The following is a 23,500-nucleotide window of genomic DNA, read 5'->3' as shown; positions in this document are numbered from 1 at the left end:
GTGATTTATCTGGAGCCGGTTTCTTTTACACTCTCGGCTTATATAAAGTCCAGCTAGGACTGGGAACAGAGATTTGGGGAGCATCTGAGAGGCAGCCTCCAGTCGGAGAGAATGAAACAGTCGGGAACACGAGCAGCCGCGTGTGAAATTGACACTCTCTGTGGTATGAGCCCCATGTTTGCCTCCCAACGCAGACGAAGAGCCATTAGAAACGGGACGCATGATCCATCTCCTCTGTATGTGCTGCTTTGTGCTCACCCTTGATTTTAATTTCTCGCTCGTGTTTCTGACCTAGAATGATCGGGGCTCGGGCCCTGACAGGACCGTGAACGTTCGGCCAGCTTGATTTGGCCACCTGGCAAGAGCAATGGTGATGAGGGCCTTCGTCCTGTTGGCTGTCTTTGCCGAAGCCTCTGCGAGATCTTGCACTCCAAATAAAGCAGGTATGCTCTGGTGCTAGCCCATTTTCCTGGAAAGGAACTTTTCCTGACACTTCCCTTCGCAGAGTTCATAGCGCTGTGCTTCTATTGTTAGGAAAATGCAATACTGTAGCCAAGTAGAAGCACTTAAGCACCCCAACGCCCATCCGGTTTTTCCCACAGAAAGTACAAATCTATTGGGTAAAGTTACACTTTTTAAAAATTAGAGGCTGCTAAATAGATGAACAAATAGAGATAAAATCTTCACCTTTTCTATTTGACTACTGCTTTTCTGTCCTGTGCCATAAATTACTGTTTCATAGCATTGTGCATAAATGGACATTTTAAATTTTATATGCTCATTTCATGGGATTTTCATATATATATGAAACCAGATTGAATGGATTGGAAATATATATATATATTGGAAATATAAATATATATATGAAAATACATTTAATCTGGTTTCAAAAATACATTCCTTAAAATAGGTTAAAGCTTAAAAGTGGACCAATTTTGAATACATATTAAGAATAATGCAGATATTACACAGAGGTTTCAAAAACTGTAAAAGTGGAACTTCAGTGACTGAAGTTGGGGGAAAACTTTTGTCACAGCTCATGAAGAATAGTGGGGAAAGTATTTTTAACTAACTGCTTTGCATGCTCAGCTGTAACAGGAGCCCACCATATGTAGATATTACCAGATCTGATTTCAGACCATGTCTCTCCTCTTTCCAGATGTCATTCTTGTGTTTTGTTATCCGAAAACAATCATCACCAAAATCCCAGAGTGTCCCTATGGATGGGAAGTGCACCAGCTGGCACTCGGTGGGCTGTGTTACAATGGGGTCCACGAAGGAGGTTACTACCAATTTGTAATCCCAGATTTGTCACCTAAAAACAAATCCTATTGTGGAACCCAGTCCGAGGTAAGACCAGGCCACACGTGGAGGAGTTGCTAAGAGGAGGCAACTGGGCCCAAGAATGAGACATCTTCTGTCCACCCTTAGAAAGACTCAGAATTCACCACTTTCTTTTGAAGAGTCAGTCCCAACTCCCAAATTTCCTGAGATATTAGTGTTATTTAAATTCTTTTCTTCTGTCTAGTTTAGGTGACTCTTTGGATTTAGATTTTATTCTCCTAATTCACTGCCTGAGCAGCTAAGCCACCTTCCGTGGTAGAACAAAGTACATTTCCCACCTCCACCTCACTTGGAGCTCTGAACACGTGCTCGTGGCTGCCATCCTTCCTGAGTTGGATGGGTGAGCCATCCTCTGCCCCATCCTTCCTGAGTTGGATGGGTGAGCCATCCTCTGCCCGAGACTTGGAAGTGGTGACAAAGGGGTGCATGTGGAAGGCATCTTAGGGACTTCCCTGGTGGTCCAGCGGTTAAGACTCTGTGCTTCCACTGCAGGGGACACGGGTTCAATCCCTGGTCGGGGAACTAAGATCCCACATGCCACGCGGCGTGGCCAAAAAAATAAAAAGATAATGGAAGGCATCTTAAAGGAGTGACCAAAGTATAACACAACCCATAATTGGGTCTTGTGAAGTACCCAGGACAGGTAATCAGAATTAAAAGGAACCACAGACATCCTCTCGCCAAGTATCCTTACGGGATGGAGGAGAAATCTGAGACCTCCCAGCAAAGCCACTAGTTCGGGGCCACAGAACCAGTAGTGATATAGTCATGAAGGGAGCCTAGGTCTTCTGATGCTCTGGCTGACGTCTAGAACTCCTACGGCCTTGACTGAAGGAGATGGTACATCTATCGGGTCTCAGCTCCTGGGGCTACCTCCTCTTCCTAAAGGTCCCACAAGGATTCAGGGATTTAGGGAGAAGAGTCATGGGCATGATTAACAAAAACATCATGTCTTTGAATATCCTGGTAAAATGAACTAGAAATCATCTGTGCAGTCTTAGGCAGATCACTTCTCAAGTGAATGTTCAAGATCCCTTTTAACTCTAATATTCGGTGATTTTAAAGTCCAACAAGTCAGAGGAAAGAATCTCAGAAATAGTGCTCATGATTGGAAGAAGGAAAGAGCAAAGAACCACGCAGTAATGTTCTAGAGATGGGAGGTGGGTGAAGGTGTCACATAAGATTACTTGGACAGGGGAAAGTAAATTAAAAGTTGATGTTGGGAGATAGAGGTTCCTGAGCCAGTCCATTTCGGTCAGAAGCCCAGTGGGTATATGGATTTTTTTTAAGTGTACAACATTCAACTTAGATTATTATAAACAATCTTGGACTTCCCTGGTGGCACAGTGGTTAAGAATCCGCCTGCCAATGCAGGGGACATGGGTTCGAGCCCTGGTCCGGGAAGATCCCACATGCCGCGGAGCAACTAAGCCCGTGCGCCACAACTACTGAGCCTGTGCTCTAGAGCCCATGTGCCACAACTACTGAGCCCGCGCGCCTAGAGCCCGTGCTCCAGAACAAGAGAAACCACCACAATGAGAAGCCCGCTCCCGCTCGCCGCAACTAGAGAAAGCCCGCATGCAGCAACGAAGACCCAACACAGACAAAAATAAATACATGAAATAAATAAATTTATTAAAAAAAAAAAAATCTTGAACAGACTTAAGATCTCTTTACAAAAATTATCAGCTCACCGACAAACAAGAGTGGGTGCTATATCAATGGCAGACATTCATGTCTCCCCATTGGGCTTTTTTCTGAACCATCTTCAATCATTTATCCAAGAGGCCTCATTCACATCTTGGGGGTACAGGGCCACCCTAACCGCCTTCTTTCTTTCTCCAGTACAAGCCCCCCATCTACCACTTCTACAGCCACATTGTTTCCAACGACAGCACCGTGATCGTAAAGAACCAGCCTGTGAACTACTCTTTCTCCTGCACTTACCACTCCACCTACTTGGTGAACCAGGCTGCCTTTGACCAGAGGTAAGCTGCTCCGCGAGCGGAGGGCTGGCTGCCTTGAGTGTGTTCTGCAGCCCCTGTCAACCAGGCATGTTTCAGTCCTTATGCAAAATTCTCTCCCCTTTTCAGAGTGGCCACTGTTCATGTGAAGAACGGGAGCATGGGCACATTTGAAAGCCAGTTGTCTCTCAACTTCTACACTGTAAGTGGTCTCCAGGTCTCCACTGCTACCCTGGGGCCTTTCTAGGAGATGATGGGATGCTTCCTCAGCATTTGTTCTCCTCTAAGCTGTATGCAGACCCCCATTCTTGAATTTGAATTGAGACATAAGCTTTGGTCTAGCTTTAAGCCTCTTTAAAGACTAGATGCAGCAGACATTCAGATTCATAGACTGGATGGAAGAAAGGAAAGGTGCCACGGAGAAAAAAGGGCAATCTTCCCATTTCACAGATGAGAAAATTGAGATAAGAGAAATCAAAGGTCAATCGGCAGTAAAGACAGCCAAGGTCTAATGCTTAATCAAGATTAGTTTCCACTACAACCCCCTCCAGAGATTTATATTTAGGATCCAGCTCTTGTTAAAACATCGGCACAGAGTAGTGAGCTTCCTACCTGGGACAGCGCTAAGGGGAGAGGTTGGGGTTGGCTGCTGCCGCCTAGTTCTTTGGTCTCCAAAGCCCTTTACTTAGTGGGCCTCCTCTTTGTCTAATTTGGGCATGCTGCCTACGTTGACATCAAAGCTAAAGGCACTAAGAATAAAATGCTCCAGAGAAACTAAATATGCAATGGCCATTAGCCCAGCTGGCCTCCTGTTTAGATGGGGTGCTCTGTTTTTCAGACCTGCAGCTTCCAGTGAGGGGAGATGCACATAGGAAATGGCCCAGCTGGCTAAAGGAAAATGCAGGCAGAAATAGAAACCTTTACTTCCAACATTAGAACTGGAAGATAGCCTTAGGGGCCACCATGTACAACCCATTCATTTCGCAAAGGAAACAACTATATTACCTGGAACTCCACTGACCTTGAACTCTTTGAACTTGCTTTACCAGCTCCCTGGAAGCTATTAATCTTGCTGAACTTAGAAGGTGAGAGCTAGAAGGGATCCTAGAATAACCTAATCCATTTTACAGCTGAGGATCTGAAACCCAGTGAGGAAATGATCTGTCCAAGATCCCACAGGTGGTCCAGAGCAGTACCCAGTCTGGAACAAGGTCCCCTAACATTGGTCTCCAAGGCAAACTTACTATGCAGGGAATGAAGCTTAAGTTTCATGACCCCTCACTTCCACAGGCCCTTTTCAAGGCCCTGTGTCTAATTTTGTATTCAAAGTTTTGATTCTTTTAATTAAAGAGGGCTCTCTAAATAAGCTTCAAGGTCCCACAAAACCTAGATCTGCCCCAGGCTACACACCACTAGTGGTTAAGTCCTAAGAAAAGGAAATTCCATACAATCCCTTGACCTATAATCAGGGGGGTTAAAACAGTGTGGATCACCGGGGTGATGAAAGGATGGCAAAACCACTGTAGTAACTGATGAAGGTTATCCAGAGAGGAAAATAAGCTTCACACATTGACAACAGACTCAGGGGACATCCTGATGACAGGCTGTCTTTACTACTGAGTCCCTGTCTGGAAATACATGATTGTTGCTTTAACCAGATAAAATTATAGATATGACCCTATGAAGGTTTTACAACAGTTGGAAATGGAGAGGCACCACGATTGTCAAAAGTCATCATCCACCATCAGTTATGTGGAGCTAAGTTTCAGACAGAAATATCAAATCTTATAACTTTTTTAAGAAAAAACAAAAATTAGGAAGCATGTCCTCAGCATCACCCAGGCCATCCTCTGGGCTAGACAGACTGCTTCCTTGAACTGGTAGAAATGAGGCTAAGGCCTTCCCTAGGGCCCACCAAGACCCTTATAGGACAAACAAACCTTGGCAACGAGGGGGCTCTGAGGTTATAACCGAGACTTTGGTACTGATTAACATTCCCACAATGGGCTCGGTTTCCTGTGCCTTACCCATGAGGTTGGTATTTTTCTTCTCCTCCCTTCTTCTGCTTTGAGGGCATTCTTGTGTGTTTCTGAAGCAACAGCTGCTCGCTGCATATATTTCCATCAAATTACCAGAGACCGAGCTGTGCCCTGCATGGCACAATAGAGCCAATGCTCTGCTAGTTGCTTAGGACTCTGAGAGCTCCGAATGCCAGGCTCCAAAACCACCAGTTCTACTCAGCATGCTTCCTCTCTTCTCTCTCTACCCCCTTCCACTCAATTCTGCCAACGGTCCGTGGTTGGTATTCTTGGTAAAGTTATTTTGACTCCCAATCCGAAATAAAGGAAGGTAGTCAACTTGTAGAAGTAGCCTAGCGTTGTGGTTAAGAAAATAGGCCTTGACATCAGACCACTGGTTTGAAGCCTGTTTCCACCATTTACTAGTTGTGTGACCTCGGACAAGTTAGTTAACCTCTCTGGGCCTCCGCCTATGCGTTTGTTAAGTGGGGATAATAATAGCACTTATCTGAGAGGTTTGTTATGAGGGTTAAATGAAATAATCCTTATAAAATCCTTTGCACAGCGCCTGGCGCAAAGTAAATGCCTGAGGAAGTAGTCATTCTCACAATTGTGAACTTTGACCTTGTTTAAAGTGGAAACTGAGAACTCCCAGCACCAGCACTGTTACCTTTATAGGGTTGAACATCGATGTCAGAGTGGGACTAGGTTGACTTCTATTCAGTCAAAATGGTATTGACTATTCCTTTTAGTTAGACAGAAACAAATGCCAAAGCTTGGGATGGAACGAAGGCAAGCAATAGAGACCAAAATCATAGACTTCCAGAGTCAGAACAAACCTCAGAGGTGATTAATCTTGACCTTCCACCCAATGCCCAAAACCCTTCTGCAAGGCTGCTGAGGGATGGGTTCCCCACCTCTTCCAAGGGCAATGGCAAGTTGGACCTTCTCATGTTAGGTCAGCATGTGAAATCTGATGTCATGAAATCTGCCATTCCGAACTCTGGCCCACTGGTCCTGGTTCTGTCCTCTGAAATGATACTACATGTTACTGATGGTCCTTCAACTAGCTCAAGCTTGTCTTTCCCAAACTAAACATCGTCCCATTCTTGGTGGTCCATTCATCATCCTAGTGACTCTTTTCTCTGTATGATTTCCTGGGTTAATGCCCCTATTAAAAGGCAGAGCCCAGAATTTGCCAAAATAAACTGTCCAGGTACTAATGGGTGAAGCTATCTGGACATAGGTCCCTAATTTTCATGTTACAAAGAAAGTAGGGGGAAATCACACTGAGTATTGCCTCACTGTCAGGTGAGAAGTGGAGAAACTGACCCTTAAAAGCGTTTTGCTTCAGAAATTGAATTAAGGGTGCAGATTCTGTGCTCCACTATGTAACATAATCAGGAAGCTTCCCCTGCAAGTGGAGGTATTATTCCAATATTCCAATTCTTGGTTCCCGGGAGATGGAGCCAGGAGAAGCACCTCTGGCTACACTGGGGACAGCAGTCTATGATTTTGGTCTCTATATAGCGCAGTCTCCTGGACATACATGTGATGTCCTCATCCCTTCTAAGATGGCACCAGCATCCTAGGAGGTACAGCCTCTCTGGTCCCGGTGGGTCTCACTGTGGTCTCATGTACCTGTGCCTTTGGGTTGTTCCTCCCCGCTCCCGTCCCGATTCATCTGCTCCTGTCAGACCCAACTGCTCAGTCTGACAGATCATAACGCCCAGTGTCAATTTCCTTCCAAAGAATGCCAAGTTCTCCATTAAGAAAGAAGCGCCTTTTATCCTGGAGACCTCCGAAATTGGTTCAGATCTGTTTGCAGGAGTAGAAGCCAAAGGGTTAAGCATTAGGTAAGTGTGTGTTCTTAATGTTTGTATTTATAAATACAAAGAAGAGAAAAAAAAACAAACAAAAACAGCCCAGAGGCTTTTTAATCACCCAAAGTTTCTAGGCATACAACTCCCTAGCTCACAGTGATGCGTTTTGTTTCATTTCCAGGTTTAAAGTGGTTTTGAACAGCTGTTGGGCCACACCTTCGGCTGATTTCATGTATCCCTTGCAGTGGCAGCTGATCAACAAGGGGTAGGTACGGCTCTCTGGACCACAGGGCTGAGAGGTGGGGCTAGGTAGATCCAGGGCTGCTCTGGTTTGGGACGCTTGGAAGGAAGAGGTGGAGCCTGTTGGGGTCACATCAGTGACTTCCCCTGTGCTTCCAGACTGAGTACTGATACCAGGAATCACTTACATAGTGCTTTCTAAGTGCCAGGTTCTGTTCTGAGAGCTTTATCGTATATTAACTCATTGCCTTACAACAGGTGGGTATTATTACTATCATCCCCATTTTCCAGATGAGAAAACTGAGGCACAGGAGGGGTTAAGTAATATCACATAGTTAGTGTATGTGTGTGTTTATGGGGAAGTGGGCAGGTTGGGTTCAAATCCAATCATTATGGGGAAGTGGGCAGGTTGGGTTCAAATCCAATCAATCTGACATCAGAAGCCTGATGAGAACTAGCTTAGCTATCCATGTAAAAAGCTTAGTACATAGTACCTAGCTGGTATTCAATCAATTTTAATAATATCATTGTTTTTATTTACTAATAATTTCATAGGTAACGGGGAGTTCTTAAAATTTGGAGTAGAGGACTAAAGTAATGGGATTATAGTATAGAAATGTGATTCTGGAAATCACACATAGGGTGGTTAGAAACACAACATGGGAGGTAGAAAGACCAGATCAGAGGCTGTGGCAGCTCTAGAGCCAAAGGTGATAAGAACTGAATCAAGGTTGTAGCCAAGTGAATGGAAAGAAGGTCATCCAACGTCATCCAAGGGAGGGAGAGGTGATAAAAATTTAGCAACCAATTGGATATGGTAGAGGGAAGGACAGGGCACAATGTCTGAGGAACATGCGACAAAGAATGCTTTCTGCTGTTGCACCGTGAATTGTGAAGATGAGAAATTGTTTGTCGTAGGCTCCTAGGGAAGAGGGGTTCTGGATAAGGGAGTTTGGATTCTCCTTGAGTTCAGGGATGACATATTGACCTTGAGATGACAATTGTCTAGAAGCACTTAGAATTGTAACTTTGGAAAACAAAGGAGAGGATGAGTTAGACTAGAGGTGCAGGCGTCATCCACACAACAAACAGTAAACACAGAAGAGGCCATTCCCCAAACCAAAGCAGACCAGTTGCACTGGAACCATCAAGGCTGAGTAAACACTGCCGCCAGGGACAAAGATGATAAGATAACAAAGGTGAAGCCACTTTGGATCTTTATCTATTTTTATTTAACAAACACTTATACAGCCCTTACAACATACCAGGCATTACTCTAGGTAGGTGTTTTACTAATACTAATATATTTCAATTTCACTACACTTCCTATAGAGTAGGTAGTATAACAATCACTATTTTATAGATGAGGAACCTGAGGCACAGATAAGTTCAGAAACTTACCCAGAGTCTAAGCTAGTAAAGGGATGGATGATCTGGGCAGCGTTATCTCTTGATAACACAGGGTAGGACAGGCCAGCAAGGCTCACACCCGAGCAACCCATCTTCCTGCAGAGATGGGAGCTTAGTTTGGGTCCTTACTTCACATCTGTCCTTGAATGATTCATTTAGGTTCTGTTGATGATGGTGCAAATCAAATGACCTCAGGGAGATTCGGAAATAAACTACTGACCAACAGGGACCTTGAAATTACCAAGAGGCATTGGGAACCTCTCTCAAACAATAGCCACACAAGGGCAAAGGCTTCTGCCACACCATGGAATCATCTTCTCAGATAATTCTAGTGTTCCTGCTCACCTAGTGGATGTGTAATACGGCAGAAAAGGGAATGCATGTGACTTTGGGGTAGTCGCTACAAGCGGTCCTCAAACCCTAGTGTGCACAGGAATTCCTTTGGGTATCTGCTACACATGCAGACACGTTGTAAACCTACAACATCAGAAGGTCCCTGGGTGAACCCTGGGACTCTGCATTTAAGCACAGCCAAATTAAAGACACCCTGACCTAGTTGCAAATACTGCCTAACTGAAATGGCCCCTTGAGGTTGGAGATAATTGCACGAAGACCAGTGCCAAAGGGGAGAATTAGAAAGGCCACTCCCATAACCTCCCAGATGGTTTTGGCTCACGCCAGGCCCTTTGGAAGGAAAACCCAGTTTTCAAGAATGCCTGGAGAGATTAGAATAGGAATTTTGATCTCAGGTGGGGAAGTGATGATGGTGTGAAAGCCTCCCCGTGGGCATTCCACAATCCCGAGATACCTGTCACAGAGGGACAGGTGCCACAGCCAGAGCCAAGAGGCAGCAGTGCCAAGGCATCTAGGCCTGCCTGTTACTTGCCTCCTTCCTGCCGCCAGCAAAGCTCTGCTTTACATTGTTCCCACTGTCTGACACCATACCTGGACACTCCAGCAGCCAGGAGCTATTTTAAGGACTTAGTCTTGAGTTTGTACAAGGGTCTCGGGTTTAATGACCGAATGATCCTTCAAGAGTCTTGTTTCACAGCTCAGAAAATGCCCCTAGCTCTTGTCACTGCTCAGAGGCCACCACAAACAGATCCCAGCTTCTGGCCCTGGTCCAGATATAAGGTGCAGTTTTCATGGCTCGTTTCACTCACTCTCAGAGTTAACATCCCCTCCGTCCTGCCTCTAATTTGGCCCCTAATGTCTGATTCTGATGGACTGGGATGGGAGAGGGCCCACCATGACGTTCCCCTGGGGCGGCTGCACTGCTCCCTAGTGTGTGTGCTGAGTTGGAAGGACGATAGAGTCAGAGAAACACGCCAGGCGGGGCATGAACTTCGGGTTCCACTGCGGTGCTGTCCACTGGTCTTAAGCTTTTGAACCCAGAGACCTTTGTTCCGAAGAGGACAGGTTCTGGTGCTCATCGTCACCTGCATACAGGCCCTCACACTCTGTGGGTCTCGCTGTGCATTCCCCAGAACCACTGTGTCTGTTCCCAACCTGGCTGAATGTCTGGCACTTAAGTAGGGAATCCATATGTGTTTGGTTAATGAAAAATTACTGTGCTTAAACCAGGCTTTCCCAATCTCGACACTGTTGACTTCTGGGGCTGGATCATTCTTTGTTGTGGGGTCTGTCCTGTTCCCTGCAGGGCATTCTGCAGCATCCCTGGTCTCTACCCTCTAGGTGTCAGGGGTATCTTCCCCCCAGTCATGACAACCACATGCCAAATTTCCCCTGGGGGGCAAAATGGCCCCCAGGTGAGAACAATTGGTTTCGACAAATGCCCATCTATGTCATTATTTTTTCTTTTACTGCAGTTGTACATTTGGGACTTTGAAACTTCCCAAATATTACATTCTCATTATAGAGAATTAAAAAAAAAAACAACATAAAGGTGAAAGAAGAAAACAAAAACTGTCCATAATAGCCAGTGTTAACATTTAAATGGTATCCTTCCAGCCATTTTTTTCTGTGCTCATATTAAAAATATCTTTACAAAGGCAATTATATAATAGAATAGATATAGCACTTAAATAGTACAATGTAAATTCAAATTCCCGGTGGCAAAACCTCACAATACACACACAGCAATATGTTGGGTGTGACCTGGGCGTAGGTGGCTGTGAGAGCACTTTGGGAAATGCCATTCCCAGCACCACCATCTTTATTTTGGACATATGCTGGGAGTCTGTACGTATCCCAGTCCTCTGGAGGACGTTGTCTGGGGGATTTCATTTCTTGGGGACAGAGGTGTGGTGACTTCCAGATGTGTGGCTTCTCGTTGCTCCACCCTTGCTGTACTCTATCTGTAGAATGCGGATGGTCACAGCCATCTCATAGCTCCTCCAACTGACCCCAAAGAAATGAGGAAAAGTGATGTGCTGCCACAGTGCTTCAGAAGGATAACGTGCTGTGTAAAAGCCCAGGGGAGGCCGTGCGTGACTTTGCCTCAGGCGCCCTTGCTGGAGTTCATGAGATGACCTTGTCTCTCCCCCTTCCCTCCCCCGACCCCGTGTGCTCCAGCTGCCCTACGGATGAAACAGTCCTCGTGCATGAGAACGGGAAAGACCACAGGGCAACCTTCCAATTCAATGCTTTCCGGTTCCAGAACATCCCCAAATTGTCCAAGGTGTGGTTACACTGTGAGACTTTCATCTGTGACAGTGAGAAGCTCTCCTGCCCAGTGGTGAGCCACCCTTCCCGGAATGAGAATATTACCTGAGGCTGTGAGGGTGAGGGGACGGTATTTGAGCAGCTGTATTTTTCCCTGGGAAATTGTCAACAGACCAGTGTAGATGTGTGTGAGGACATAATGGAGGAAAGGCTGCTGAGGGTAGGGCAGACGTTCCAGGCGTGTCTGCCCCGCCACGAACAAGCTCCATGGTCTGGCCCAGGTCACTTAACCCCAGAGCCTGGTTTTCTCATCTTTAAAGATAGAGTGGTGATGAGTAATGGCGGCCCTTCTCTTTTCAGAGAGCAATGTTAGGGAAAATGAAAGAAACAACAGACATGGAGATGCTTTGAAAAAGTTAACAGGACAAGGGAGATTCAAAATTCAGCTGGTAGCAATAGGCTCTGGATGGAAGTCGAAGGTAGGTATTTTTAGCTCGTGACTTACCAGCCTGAACGTCCGTCTCGGAGACTTGAGATGGACAAGAGAGATGTTGCAGGAATTCGCGACGTGAGGTCACAGCTGTTCCGACCACGTGAGAGGAAGGGCCCGGCTTCCCAGACATGTTTAGTAGCTCATGCAGGACGGTCAGTTTCCCCTCCACCTCCTCCACCAAGAAGTTGCTGCAGGATCAATCAACATGCGTAATGAATTCAGGTGGAAGACAATTTTCCATTGCGACCAGGTGTGAACCTGGTCCTTAGAGCAGTGGTTCCAAAGTGTGGTCCACACCACTTCAGCATCACCTGGGAACTTGTTAGGGATGCAAATTCTCAGCCCCCCCACCCCACTCCCTGGCCCCAGACCACCTGATTCAGACACTCTGGGCGGACCCAGCAATCTGTGTTTTAACAAGCTCTTCAAGTGGCGTGCATGTTTGAGAACCACTGCCTTGAAGATCTAAAAGTGTTAAATTCCAAACTGTCACTTCCTCCAGTCTATTTGGACCGGAGACCTCAGTGAGGAAGGACACAGTGTTTCTGAAGAGGGTACCTGCTCGCATTGCCTATAGTAACCAACAGAAATAAGATGATAATCTCTATTTCTGTTGATTCATTGGGCCAGACAGTGGTCACTTATGATCACAAACAGAGAAAGGGAAGGGAGTAGAGAAACATTTAACTGTTCATGAAAGGATTATTATTGGCACTACATTTTAAAAAGAAAATGAACCAGAACACATTTTGCGGGTATCCACGTCTCAAATCACAGAGATGAGAGTAACTATGGGTAAAAGCCTTACTTCTCATCAAAAGAAACGGAGTCAGTTCCTCCCACACGCCATGTGGATTTGTTCCAGCTTGAAGAGTTAAGGCCGGAAAGATTTCTTCCTTTTCTCAAGTTGGAGAAGCAATGAAATACATCTCTCTGGGTTATAAAAGCAATAAGGGAACTAATGTCTGAGGCCTGGGGAATTTTGACTCCATCAACTTTGTGACTTCTTAAAAAAAAATCTCTTTTCTCTCCTGTGTTTGTTTCTTATCCCACCTCTCCCCTCGGCTTCTCCTGGGTCTCCAGACTTGTGACAAACGAAAACGCCTCCTCCGGGACCAGACTGGGGGCGTCCTGGTCGTCGAGCTCTCCCTCCGTAGTAAGCTTCTCTGTTTTCCAAATGGTTGCCCTCACGCTGGGCTGCGTCCACAGGCACGGCCGGTTTGAGCATTTTAACTGAATTGCCAAACCAGTTGTGCCTGTAGACACAACCTTTACCTGCAACGCGTCTCCTCACGTGGGGGGTGGGTTACTCACGCCCGATCAAGGAGGTTTGTTAACTACCCCGAAAAGTTCGGTCTGTGGCCTCAATTCCAATGCCCCCCAGGGACTAGGAAGTTCTGAGCTTCCAGGCACAGTGTGCAGGTGATAATAATAATAGAAAATGAAACGTACTGGGGCATCCAGAGCATGTCAACAAAACTAGTAAAGGAGCTGGGTGGGCCCTGGGGTTTCAGAAAAAAAGGAGACCCACACGGGCCCTGTCCTCAAGAATGTACCATCCAGCAAGGAGGGAGATGCTAAATGCTAAGGGAAAGGGAGATTACTGTTAGTGGGGGTGGAAGAGGTAGGGTCTATGGGACTAGATGCGTAGGCAGCTCAGCCTAGTCAGGCTTAGGGAGGACCTCTGCGAGTCATCTTTAAGTCTGACCTCAAGAGTGCTGTGACATCAAGGGGGGGCAAGGCCTGGGAGCTTTAGAGGACAGTCACCCAGCTATGGTCAGGAGCCCAACCCCATCTGCTGCCTGATTTTGTATGACCTATAAGCTAAGGGCAGTTTTTCCTTCTCATGTGGTTGAAAAAAATCAAAAGAAACAATATTTCATAACACACAAAAATTATATGAAATTCAAGTTTCATCATATATACAGAAAGTTTTATTGGAACATAGCCACACTGGTTCATTTAGGGCTTGTCTCCAGCTACTTTCGACAGCGTCAAGTAGTTGCAATAGAGACCGAGTGGCCTGCGAAGCTGAAAAAGTTTACTATCACCCGCCCTTTACAGAAAGTTTACCAACCCCTGCCATAGAGAGCCGAGATGAAAACGGTGTGAGATGAAGCCTTTGTCAACCCTGCAAGAAACTTTGTGCTAAAGACAATGGGGAGCGGGTTGGTTTCATCAGGGGAGAATCCAGTCAGGTTTGTGTTTTAGGAACACAGCTCTGAGACTTCTCCCTCTGTGATCTTTTCTTAAACCTTCTGTATTCTCTTTCTTTACTCACTACAGGCAGGGGATCCTCCGGTCTCTATAGCTTCTCAGGTAAGGAAAAGAGACAGCTCTGGGCAATGCTTTTAACAGGCAGATGTGTGTTTTAAAAGAGGCTTACCTTTGGCCCCAGCAAAGCCTTTACCTGAATGAGGTGGAGGGGGATTGGAGGTCGAGAGGTCTCTCTCCAACCAGCCCCTGAGATCTGAAGGGAGGGAGGAGCTGGGGGCAAGCTGGATGAAGCAGAGCTGGTTCCCCCACCCCCCTACCAAGTCTAAGCAAAGACATCACCAGGTGGTTCCTCTTGGGTTTCTGTGTTCGGAAAACGTGATTTTCAATGATCTGTTCATTCAACAAATATTTCTGAGTCCGTTCTATGACCCTGCCCCTCATGAACTGAATGACCTTGGGCCATGACCCCACTCCTGCATTCCCCAGTTTCCTCCATGAAATTGGGTTAATAATTGCCCATATCATACACAGAAGTTGTTGTGTGGATTAACTATTACAGCCAAGAGCACTAAACAATGCCCAGCAAGCAACAAACATCCAGTAAAATCAGCCATAATTACTGACTCTGTACCAGGCACTTTTCTAGGTGGTGTGACTGCTGCAGTGAACAAGGCAGGCAAGGCTTCTGCCCTTCCTAATATGCATGAAGTATGGTGGGTGGGGCTGAACAATGATTTAGACAGCAGCCCGGGAAGCATCTTAGAGGAAGAAGCATTTCAGCTAAGACCCAAGATCTCACCAAATGATGCGAGAAGATGGGTAAGGCAGTTCTATTTATAAACAAACTCACAGATGTAGGATTTGCTCTCACAATTACAGGAAATCATGCAAACCAACTGTTTGAGACTCTCAGATGCACCATCTGGAGTCTACAGTGAAATGCACCATCACTGTATGATCGAAGTTCAGGTTCCCATCTGTCAGAGGTCCCTATCCTAGGCTTATCTGTTAGTTCTTTGTACTGATGAAAGTGAGCTATGGAAACCCCAGAGGAAGAACAAAACTGACTATGTACAAAATGTGCAGAGTTTTATGAAAACCTACTTAACGTCCTTGAGTTGACTCATTTATGTTGAGTTGACTCTTTTGTTGAGTTCTCCTTGCTCCTTGTCGAACTGTTTGTCTCCTTTCCTGTCTGGTCCACAGATGTTCTCTATCACCTCATCGTGATGCTGGGGATTTGTGCTGTGTTATAAGGGAGAGCCAGGCAGGCAGCTGCAGCTCCTCCACCCAAGACCATCTCCTCTGTCAATGACAAACTCACATTTATTGTGCTGCCAAAAAGAACAAACAGAAGACCGTATTGTTGGGGAGCAGAGAACAGCGCTTTGCCAAATATGTGTTCCAGTGATTTTCGTGAATTTCAGTGATTGTTTTTCTTTGGTGCCCCACTTCCTCGTGTGACTTCCTGTGGCTCTTAGATTCTGCCGTCCCTCCCCTGCAGCAGGCGGAGGAGTCTCCTTTCCCCATAGTCAAGTCGAGACTGCAGCAGACTCCTTTGAAAGCTATTCTAATTTTAAAAGACTAGCACACCCAACCAAGCGCAGCTGAGCATTTTGAGGAGAATGTAGGGTATAAGCACAAAGTCAGTGCTGAGGACAGAATGCACAAGAACAACCAACTTTGCCGAAGGAGCCTTTGTCATTGAGGCTGTGCAATTCCTATCTAAGGACCAGGGCTGAGCCACCAGGTGGGGGTTCTAATCTTTCAAATGATGATGGGGGAATCAGAGTAGAAAACATTCGTTTGCTCAAACCTGAATAATATAAAGGAAAATGATTCTTGAGAGCCCCCAGTGAGTGCTAACCCAACTGGTGTTTTATTATAAGTTTTCTTAAATATGTATAAACATTATATAGGTGTACACTCCTTATTTTTATAGCTGATATATATGTCTAAGATCGAAAGAAAATTACAAATTGAATAGGACTCAAGCTACAAAAAGAGTAAAACTCACATTAGCATCCATTGACCGTGATAACGTGGCATTGCCTAAATGAAACTGCTACTTGTAACATGCTTCAGAGGGACTGCCACGACAGGTTCTCTGCAGCTTGGCAACCCCATCCTACTCGTGATGCCCAAGGCTCTCACTATTTCTATTTGCTCTGCTAAGAAATCTTCATTTGTAGAGAATGGTCTGACCTCATTTAGGCTTTACTTCAACATTCAAGCCCATATCTTTTTTTTTATCTCAGTAACCTACGACCATTCGAATGGAACCAACAAAAAATCGGAAACACAAATGCAAATAAAATGAAAACAAATGGCCAGTGAAATCACGTGGTTTCTCATGCTGAGAATATGTTGAGAGTAATGATTTACACGGTCAAGCAAATAAAAATGGAAAGAAACGGTCCTGGTAGAGAATTGGCAGATCCCTGAAAATGCGCTGAGGACCCCAGTTTGAGGCTAGAAGCTGAGATGCGCTAGGAAAAGCCTGAGCTTTAAATTCTGTTCTTTGTCTTGTATAGACTCAATTAGCGGGCTTATCATTGGAAAACACGTCAGTTTGTATCTCTGTATTTAATGTATTTGAGAAGTTTTGAGATCTGTAGTTTGATGGTTCTTTTACAACTGTGTTAATGAACTCAGAAATTAAGCTAGTTCTCAAATCTCTGGAGACACAGAGTGCATGTTTAGCAATAATACGCTAGATTAAAATGACTCGTAGCTGAAACTGGTCTCAAAGCTGGTGCTCCAACCAGTTTGGGATCTCTTCTTCCTATAAATTCAGAATTTTTGTAGTCAGGAAGGACAGAAGACATATTTCATTGGTTCTAGTCAAAAACTCTTAAATAGCATACTCACAGCCATAATCATAAATCCTTGGCTGTCAGAGTAAAACAAAGTTGTGTTAGTTTTGCTTTGTTTTATCATAATGTTTAATGATCTTGTATCTCTTGGTGGTGCTATGGAATAAATAAAATGCCTTAAAATAAATAACCTATGACTATAGCTTACAGTGTAAATATATCATGTTGGTAGCCAATTCTTCAACCCTCCCACTGGTTTCTACAACTAGAGCTTCTTAAATTCACATATATTTCACAGGCTTTCAATCATTTTATCCTACAATTGCATTTCAAAAATTCCAGTATTGTGTTCCTAGGCAAGGAGGCAGAGCCATTTTGTATGATTAATGTCTGGGGGAAAAGTTTTTGTGGTCATCCCTGTCTCTAGGGCCCTCATGTCTGTCACCAGCAACGTCATGTGCTTCAACTCAAAGTTAACAGCTCCATGATGTTTGGTTGCATGTTTCATGTCTCACAACTTCTCTACTAAGGAATTAAAAGAAAGTCACTCTCCAAACAATCTCTCTTGCAAATTCCCATTAGTGCTAAACATAAAACAGACATTTAGAGAAGGAAGAAAGTGTACTTTCTCCCTTAGGTATCCTTGGTTGACATAGAAAAAAACCCTGAATATAGATTTTAGGAAAGTGCTCTTATCAAAATTCCTAATTATGAACCCTAAAGACATCTTCTCTCTGTCTCTCTCTCTCTCTCTCTAAATTTGAGTAATTCAAACAAAATATATAGAGAGACATGGATATATACACACACATATATACTGAGTATACACAGGCACATAAACCTCTACCAGTTGATAGATACAGCTATAGCTATAGCTGTAGAGAGATAGATATAGAGAGATTGCTGTCTGTATATACTCAGTATATGTGTATATGTGCATGTATATATGTATATGTGTGTACATGTGTATGTATATATGCACATGTGTGTGTGAATGTTGATATGTAGGCACATGTGTATATATGTTCTATGTGCATGTGTGTGACTGGATGCCAGATGTTTATGTTACAATGTTTGATGAAAAAGGCAGAAGTAACAAAGTTTTTATTATATGAACATAACTGTGTAAGCATGTGGGCTAGGGCTGGAAGGGAACAAACACACACACTCCGTACAGATACAAAGATGGGATAATGATAGTTGATTGTCATATCCCACCCCATCCCTACATCTGTGTGTTATTTTCTAATTCTCTTTCAATGTAACAGTACTGGATTTCTCAGTTACTTCTGCTCTTTTGTACATACCTGTTAGTCCTCAATATGTTGTATTACTACTATGTTTCCTCTCTCCAGCTAAACTGAGAACTAAAGATCATAGAAAGTTTCATATTTTCTTGTGTCCCCCAATGTGGTACCTGGCACAGAGTAAGTACTCAATAAATGCTCTTTGAATTAATGAAATGTTCATAAAGATGGATGGATGGATAGATGGGTAGATCAGTGGGAACTGGCCAATCTCTCTAAGAGACCCCATAGCAGAAGTTGCCTTGTTCCCTTTCATAATGAAACAAAGTGCTTAGCACCCAGAAGCCCTGATCCCAAACAAGGGAAGAAGATATGAGGCATGAGAAGATAACTTTTGGCCCACTGTCTCCATGCTAAGGTAACTCCCCTGTCCCTTCATAAAAATGCCTCTACCTTCCCTCCTTCCGAGCATCAGTCAAAAGCTCTCAATCCTTGGGACTTCCCTGGTGGTCCAGCAGTTAAGAATCCGCCTGCCAATGCAGGGGACACGGGTTCGAGCCCTGGTCTGGGAAGATTCCACATGCCGCGGAGCAACTAAGCCTGTGCACCACAACTACTGAGCCTGCTCTCTAGAGCCCGTGAGCCACAACTACTGAGCCCACATGCCACAACTACCGAAGCCCACGCACCTAGAGCTCATGCTCCGCAACAAGAGAAGCCACCGCAATGAGAAGCCCGCGCACCTCAATGAAGAGTAGCCCCCGCTCGCCGCAACTAGAGAAAGCCCGCGCACAGCAACGAAGACCCAACGCAGCCAAAAATAAATAAATAAATAAGATGAAAATGGAATCGTGTCATAGAAAATGGAGTCTGTGAAGTTCCTAGAATTCAGCTGCCCGCCTCTGGGCAGAAGAAGAGTCCTGCGGATGGATAAGAAAGAAATTAAGCAATAAATTGAGAATGGGACGTGATCCATTTGGAAGCTGCAGTGCTCACAGGAAGTGAGAGCTCAGGGCCAGGCCTTCCAGCCACTGACTGCAGGGGTTCTGCCTGCCTGGGACGGCCTGAACCTGTTGGATTTCAGCGATTCACCCCTCAGTTAGAGCTTTAGCCCCTGAAAACATTCCTGAGATGCCTTCTGCTGTGGGCTTCTTTGTCCTTGCAGGCCGATTAGCTGATAAAGATAATAAACACTAAAGATTAGGGAGCAGGCACTTTGCAAAGAAAGGCAGGTCCCTGGCCCCAGGCTTCATTCTCCAGCTTTCCCCTTTCCCAGAGTGAAACTGGATTCACTGCAAATTCGCAAGCTAATGGGCTGGAAACCTCTGGCAGGGAGGCAGGCTCACTGGCCGGTCTGGGAGCAGCAGCCCTGGTCTCCCAGGAAATGAGTTCACTGTATCCAGCTCATCCATCTCCACCTTTGCTCTAGGCCACAGGACTCCAGGGTGGACAGAGGAGGCCAGCTAGATGGCTCCCCCTACTGGGAGACTGACTCAATACCCCAGAACTACAACCCCTGAAGGGGATATTTAAGACACCCCATGGACTTTCCTGGGACCCCACAAACACCTTTGAAGAAAATACTCACCTCAGAAGATCTCTGGGACTTTAGCTTCATCCTCAGGAAATTCGGGGAGTGGAATAGTGAAGCCTTCTTTGCCCTTCAACCAGAAGGTTGTTTGTTCTCCTTTGCCCTGTGGGAAGCAAAGGAGAGCTGGTGAATCACAGAGCAGGAGAGCTTGCCTGTCAAGTGTGGTCTCTCAGCAGACAACTCAGGTCGCCCTTACTCGCTTCCTGAGAACGTTGTTTGTAGCCAGAACTGCAACAAGGCAGGAGCTGCCTTGGTGAGGGAAAAGCTTCACTGTAGATGAAATCGTGGTCATATCCTTGGACTTTGCTGATAAGCCTAGATGGACAGTCAGCGATGGTCTATGGGGTGAGGGCCAATGGAGGCTAAAGTCTGTTGCAAAGAAAATCTTTTTAAAATAATAATAAAATCTACTGAGCTCTTACTATGAGTAGGGCACCAAGTGAAACACCTCACATACAGGTTCACAACTAATCCTCACAGCCACCCTTTGAGGGCAGTATTATCACCATTCCCATTTTACAGATGATAAAACCAAGCCCCCAAATGAGACAGCTAGGAACAAGTGGGACAGGATTCAAAGCTAGGTCTACACTGCTGACATCTAGAAAAATCTTCCTCTTACCTGAAGTCCGTTGATGAAATACATCATGCCAGAGCCAGACTTAGCAAACTGTGGAACTGAAGGTACCTCCTCCCTTTCACTTCTTTCCCTGGACCCTGACACCCACTCAAACTCCCAATGTCATAGTAACCGCTCACCACTCCCATTGTGAACATCTCCAAGATGCTCTTGAGAACATCTCAAGCGGAGTACCACCACCCCCAGAAAGGGCAATGCTTATCAGAAAGAGGAGAAGGTATCATGGTACGTTTCAGTGATGGACAGGGAGCCAGGATGGAAAGGAAGGCAGAGAGAAAGGGAAGAGATATTTAAATGTGTAGAGATGAGGTCCAAGTGCCCCCAAACCAATGGGCTTCCATCCCCTCCACCTGGGCACTTTAGACTCAGGAGAAGGGAAATAGAAGAATGTGGACATTATAATTCCTGGGCTTATATTTGCTGTTGCTTTTGTGGGAGACTAGACTGGGGTGTTCAAGCAGAAGCCAGGAGACCAGTGTAGCAAAGAGAAAGGAGGCATCACACAAGAGGTTGGTCTAGGTTGGAGCCAAAGTCACAGATTCCATGTTTGACCATTTAAGGGAATTGTACAGTCCTCTTTGGAGGAAGATAACCTCACAGTCATGAGAGCCTCCACATGGACTTTAGTGGTCTCCACGAACCACGGCATGGAGATTCACTCATCCCATCAAGTTCCTCAATATCTCCTTCAGGGACCCAAATGGGGCGGGGTGGTGGGGTGGGCACGCATTTGGTCTGGTCTTACCTTGACTGGAATGCAATCTTTTGCAAATCACACCCTCCCAACGCCAGCAGGGTGCCTGCAGTGCTCTGAGAGACCTGAATCCGGAGAGCTGCCAGAAACCAGTTTTAGCCTAGTCATCACCTTGGTTGCGAATTTCATACGGATGTCAGTGGGGCAAGGGCTGCTGTGAGGAGGGAACGCTACACACACGGCTAAAGTTCTTGGACCGCCAGCACCTCTCACTAAGCAAATCACAGACAACCTCTCTCACGTCTAGGACATGTGGACTGGGACCCCCAACCATCCAGGCATCGCTCAGGTGCTGCTGGGTGTCGCTCAAGCTTTAATACATTCGGTTTAGAAACAGAAGACAGAACTGAGTCCATATGCAAGTTGGTGTTCCTGATGGATGAGGGCAGCTGGGGTCCTCAGGCTCCCTGGGATAGTACCAGAGCTGGAATGTACCACTGAAAATGTCCTTTGTAACCAGAACTGCAGCTAAAGTCAGGTTTGGAGCCTACATCAGCATTTATAATTTCATATTTTGTCCTTGAACTCTTTACTTACAAGCTAAGAGAGACATTTAAATCTGGATTTGAGACTCAGTTGATTAACTTAGACAACAAAGTAATCAGAGGGGAAAAGATTTTTTGTGTGTTTTTATATACTGTGGAAGATTTACAAATTCAAAAGAATGTTAACCTAAACTTTTCAAAACTTAAATCACTGAGTAATTATTTTTTCCAGCTGATAAATGTCTCAGCTGATAAATGGCATATATGTGTCTAGTAATAATCAATACAATAAAATTATTGTAATGCAAAAGAATTTGATGTCCCCGGGAGTTCCTGGCAATAGATTTCTTTGGCATCGCCAAAACTATACAGCAGGGTTGGCACATTACTACCTACAGGCCAAATCCTGCCCACCACCTGTGTTTGCAAAATAAAGTTTTATTGGAACATAAACACACCCAACATTTACATGTTGCAAATTGCTGCTTTCACACAACAACAGCAGTTACATAGTTGCAGCAGAGACTATAGCCTCCAAAGCCTAAAATATTTACTGTCTGGCCCTGTTTAGAAAAAGTTTGCCAACTCCTGCTCCTCATTTAAATGATCTTACTATATGTGTACCTGACTGTTTAGGATGGAAAGTCTTGGAAGGAGATGTCATGTGTGTTTACATGGCTCCATCTAGAACACAGTGCAAAAACCCATCTACAAAGCTTGTGACCAGTGTTGTCTGAAGTGGATAATGATCTTATCCTCCAGATGGAAAAGAGTAGGCAAAATGCAAATGGATCTTCTAAAAATACTCTCTGGTTAAAGATAGGGGACCGGAGGGGCAGCGATCGTGTGTTTGCAAAGTGCTGTAAACGATACCCACGCAAACTGCTACTTTCCATTCTGGATGCCATGTTCACAGTGTCTCCAAACAGACAGTATCTGGGCATGGTGATTCCTACCACGCCAGCCACTATGGGACCTGCAAAGGGAAGGACAGAGGGGCATGACCAGTCTGCATTTCCCAAGTGTGGGACTCCACAGTGCAAATCAGGTCAACAAAAGCAATTCAAAAAATATTCGTGAAATACCCTCTGGGGGCAAAGCTTGGAAATAGACCTCAGGGTTTACAACGAGGCAAACTACAGAACCCACAGACTTTTGGTGGAAAGCAACATAATCAACTGTTATGGGTTGAATGTTTGTGTGTCCCACCCCAATTCACATGTTGAAGCTCTAACCTCAATATGATGGTATTAGGAGATGGGGCCTTTAGGTGGTAATTAGGTTTAGAGGAGGTCGTGAGAGGGAGGGCTCTTATGATGGGATCAGGGCCCTTATAAGAAGAGAAAGAGACACGAGAGCTCTCTCTCTTCCTCCACCGTGAGGACGTAGCCAGAAGGCAGCCCTCTGCAAGCTGGGAAGAGGGCTTCCCCAGAATCCACCATAGTAGAATCCTGACCTTAGGCTTTCCAGCCCCGAGAACTGTCATAAACGTGTGCTGTTTAAGCCACCCAGTCTAAGGTAGTTTGTTATAACAACCAAACTGACTAAGACAGAAATTAATGACAGTGTTATGCATGCACTGGAGATGTAAGCAAAGCATCAGTGGTACAAACATGTGATTAATTCATCCTGGTTAGGAGTCAGGTTTTATTTTAGTTAAGCTGTGGAGAATAAGCAGGAGCAGGTCTGGCTACATAATCTGCAGGGCCCAGTCTCAAATGACAATAAGGGATCTTCCATTCAAAAATTATCAAGAATTTCAAGACAGTAACAGAATGGCATTAAACCAAGTACAGGTCACTTCCGCACAAGTCACAAGCCCATGAGTTTGAA

The 23,500-nt window shown here is 45.2% G+C and overlaps 2 protein-coding genes across 2 annotated transcripts in view; one reads left to right on the top strand and one right to left on the bottom strand.

Moving 5' to 3' along the window:
• The first annotated feature begins 367 nt into the window (after positions 1–367).
• On the top strand, positions 368–15,390 carry TECTB (tectorin beta). The gene is made up of 10 exons (XM_061193357.1): positions 368–443; positions 1,160–1,350; positions 3,190–3,332; positions 3,438–3,510; positions 7,079–7,182; positions 7,331–7,414; positions 11,335–11,497; positions 13,001–13,073; positions 14,204–14,236; positions 15,341–15,390. Exons 1-10 carry the CDS (start codon positions 368–370, stop codon positions 15,388–15,390), a joined length of 990 nt encoding a protein of 329 aa, XP_061049340.1.
• A 4,396-nt stretch (positions 15,391–19,786) lies between these two features.
• LOC133090966 (guanylate cyclase 2G-like) overlaps positions 19,787–23,500 on the bottom strand; it is a 40,006-nt gene continuing 36,292 nt past the window's right edge. The window contains 4 exon segments of the mRNA XM_061189676.1: positions 19,787–19,891; positions 20,091–20,094; positions 21,174–21,261; positions 22,545–22,643. Of these exon segments, the coding sequence (XP_061045659.1) occupies positions 19,787–19,891; positions 20,091–20,094; positions 21,174–21,261; positions 22,545–22,643 (296 nt within the window).

This window comes from Eubalaena glacialis, chromosome 1 (assembly GCF_028564815.1).
Source record: "Eubalaena glacialis isolate mEubGla1 chromosome 1, mEubGla1.1.hap2.+ XY, whole genome shotgun sequence".
In the NCBI taxonomy this organism is placed as follows: domain Eukaryota; kingdom Metazoa; phylum Chordata; class Mammalia; order Artiodactyla; family Balaenidae; genus Eubalaena; species Eubalaena glacialis.
Note: the sequence above shows the minus strand (reverse complement) of the source record. Positions and strands in the feature narration are given on the sequence as shown.

Excerpts from the sequence above, each read along its gene's own strand:
- TECTB (XM_061193357.1), top strand. The coding sequence starts at position 368 with ATGGTGATGAGGGCCTTCGTCCTGTTGGCTGTCTTTGCCGAAGCCTCT. Across the intron at positions 1,351-3,189 it reads ATTGTGGAACCCAGTCCGAG|TACAAGCCCCCCATCTACCA; the intron begins GTAAGACCAGGC and ends TTCTTTCTCCAG. Across the intron at positions 14,237-15,340 it reads CGGTCTCTATAGCTTCTCAG|ATGTTCTCTATCACCTCATC; the intron begins GTAAGGAAAAGA and ends TCTGGTCCACAG.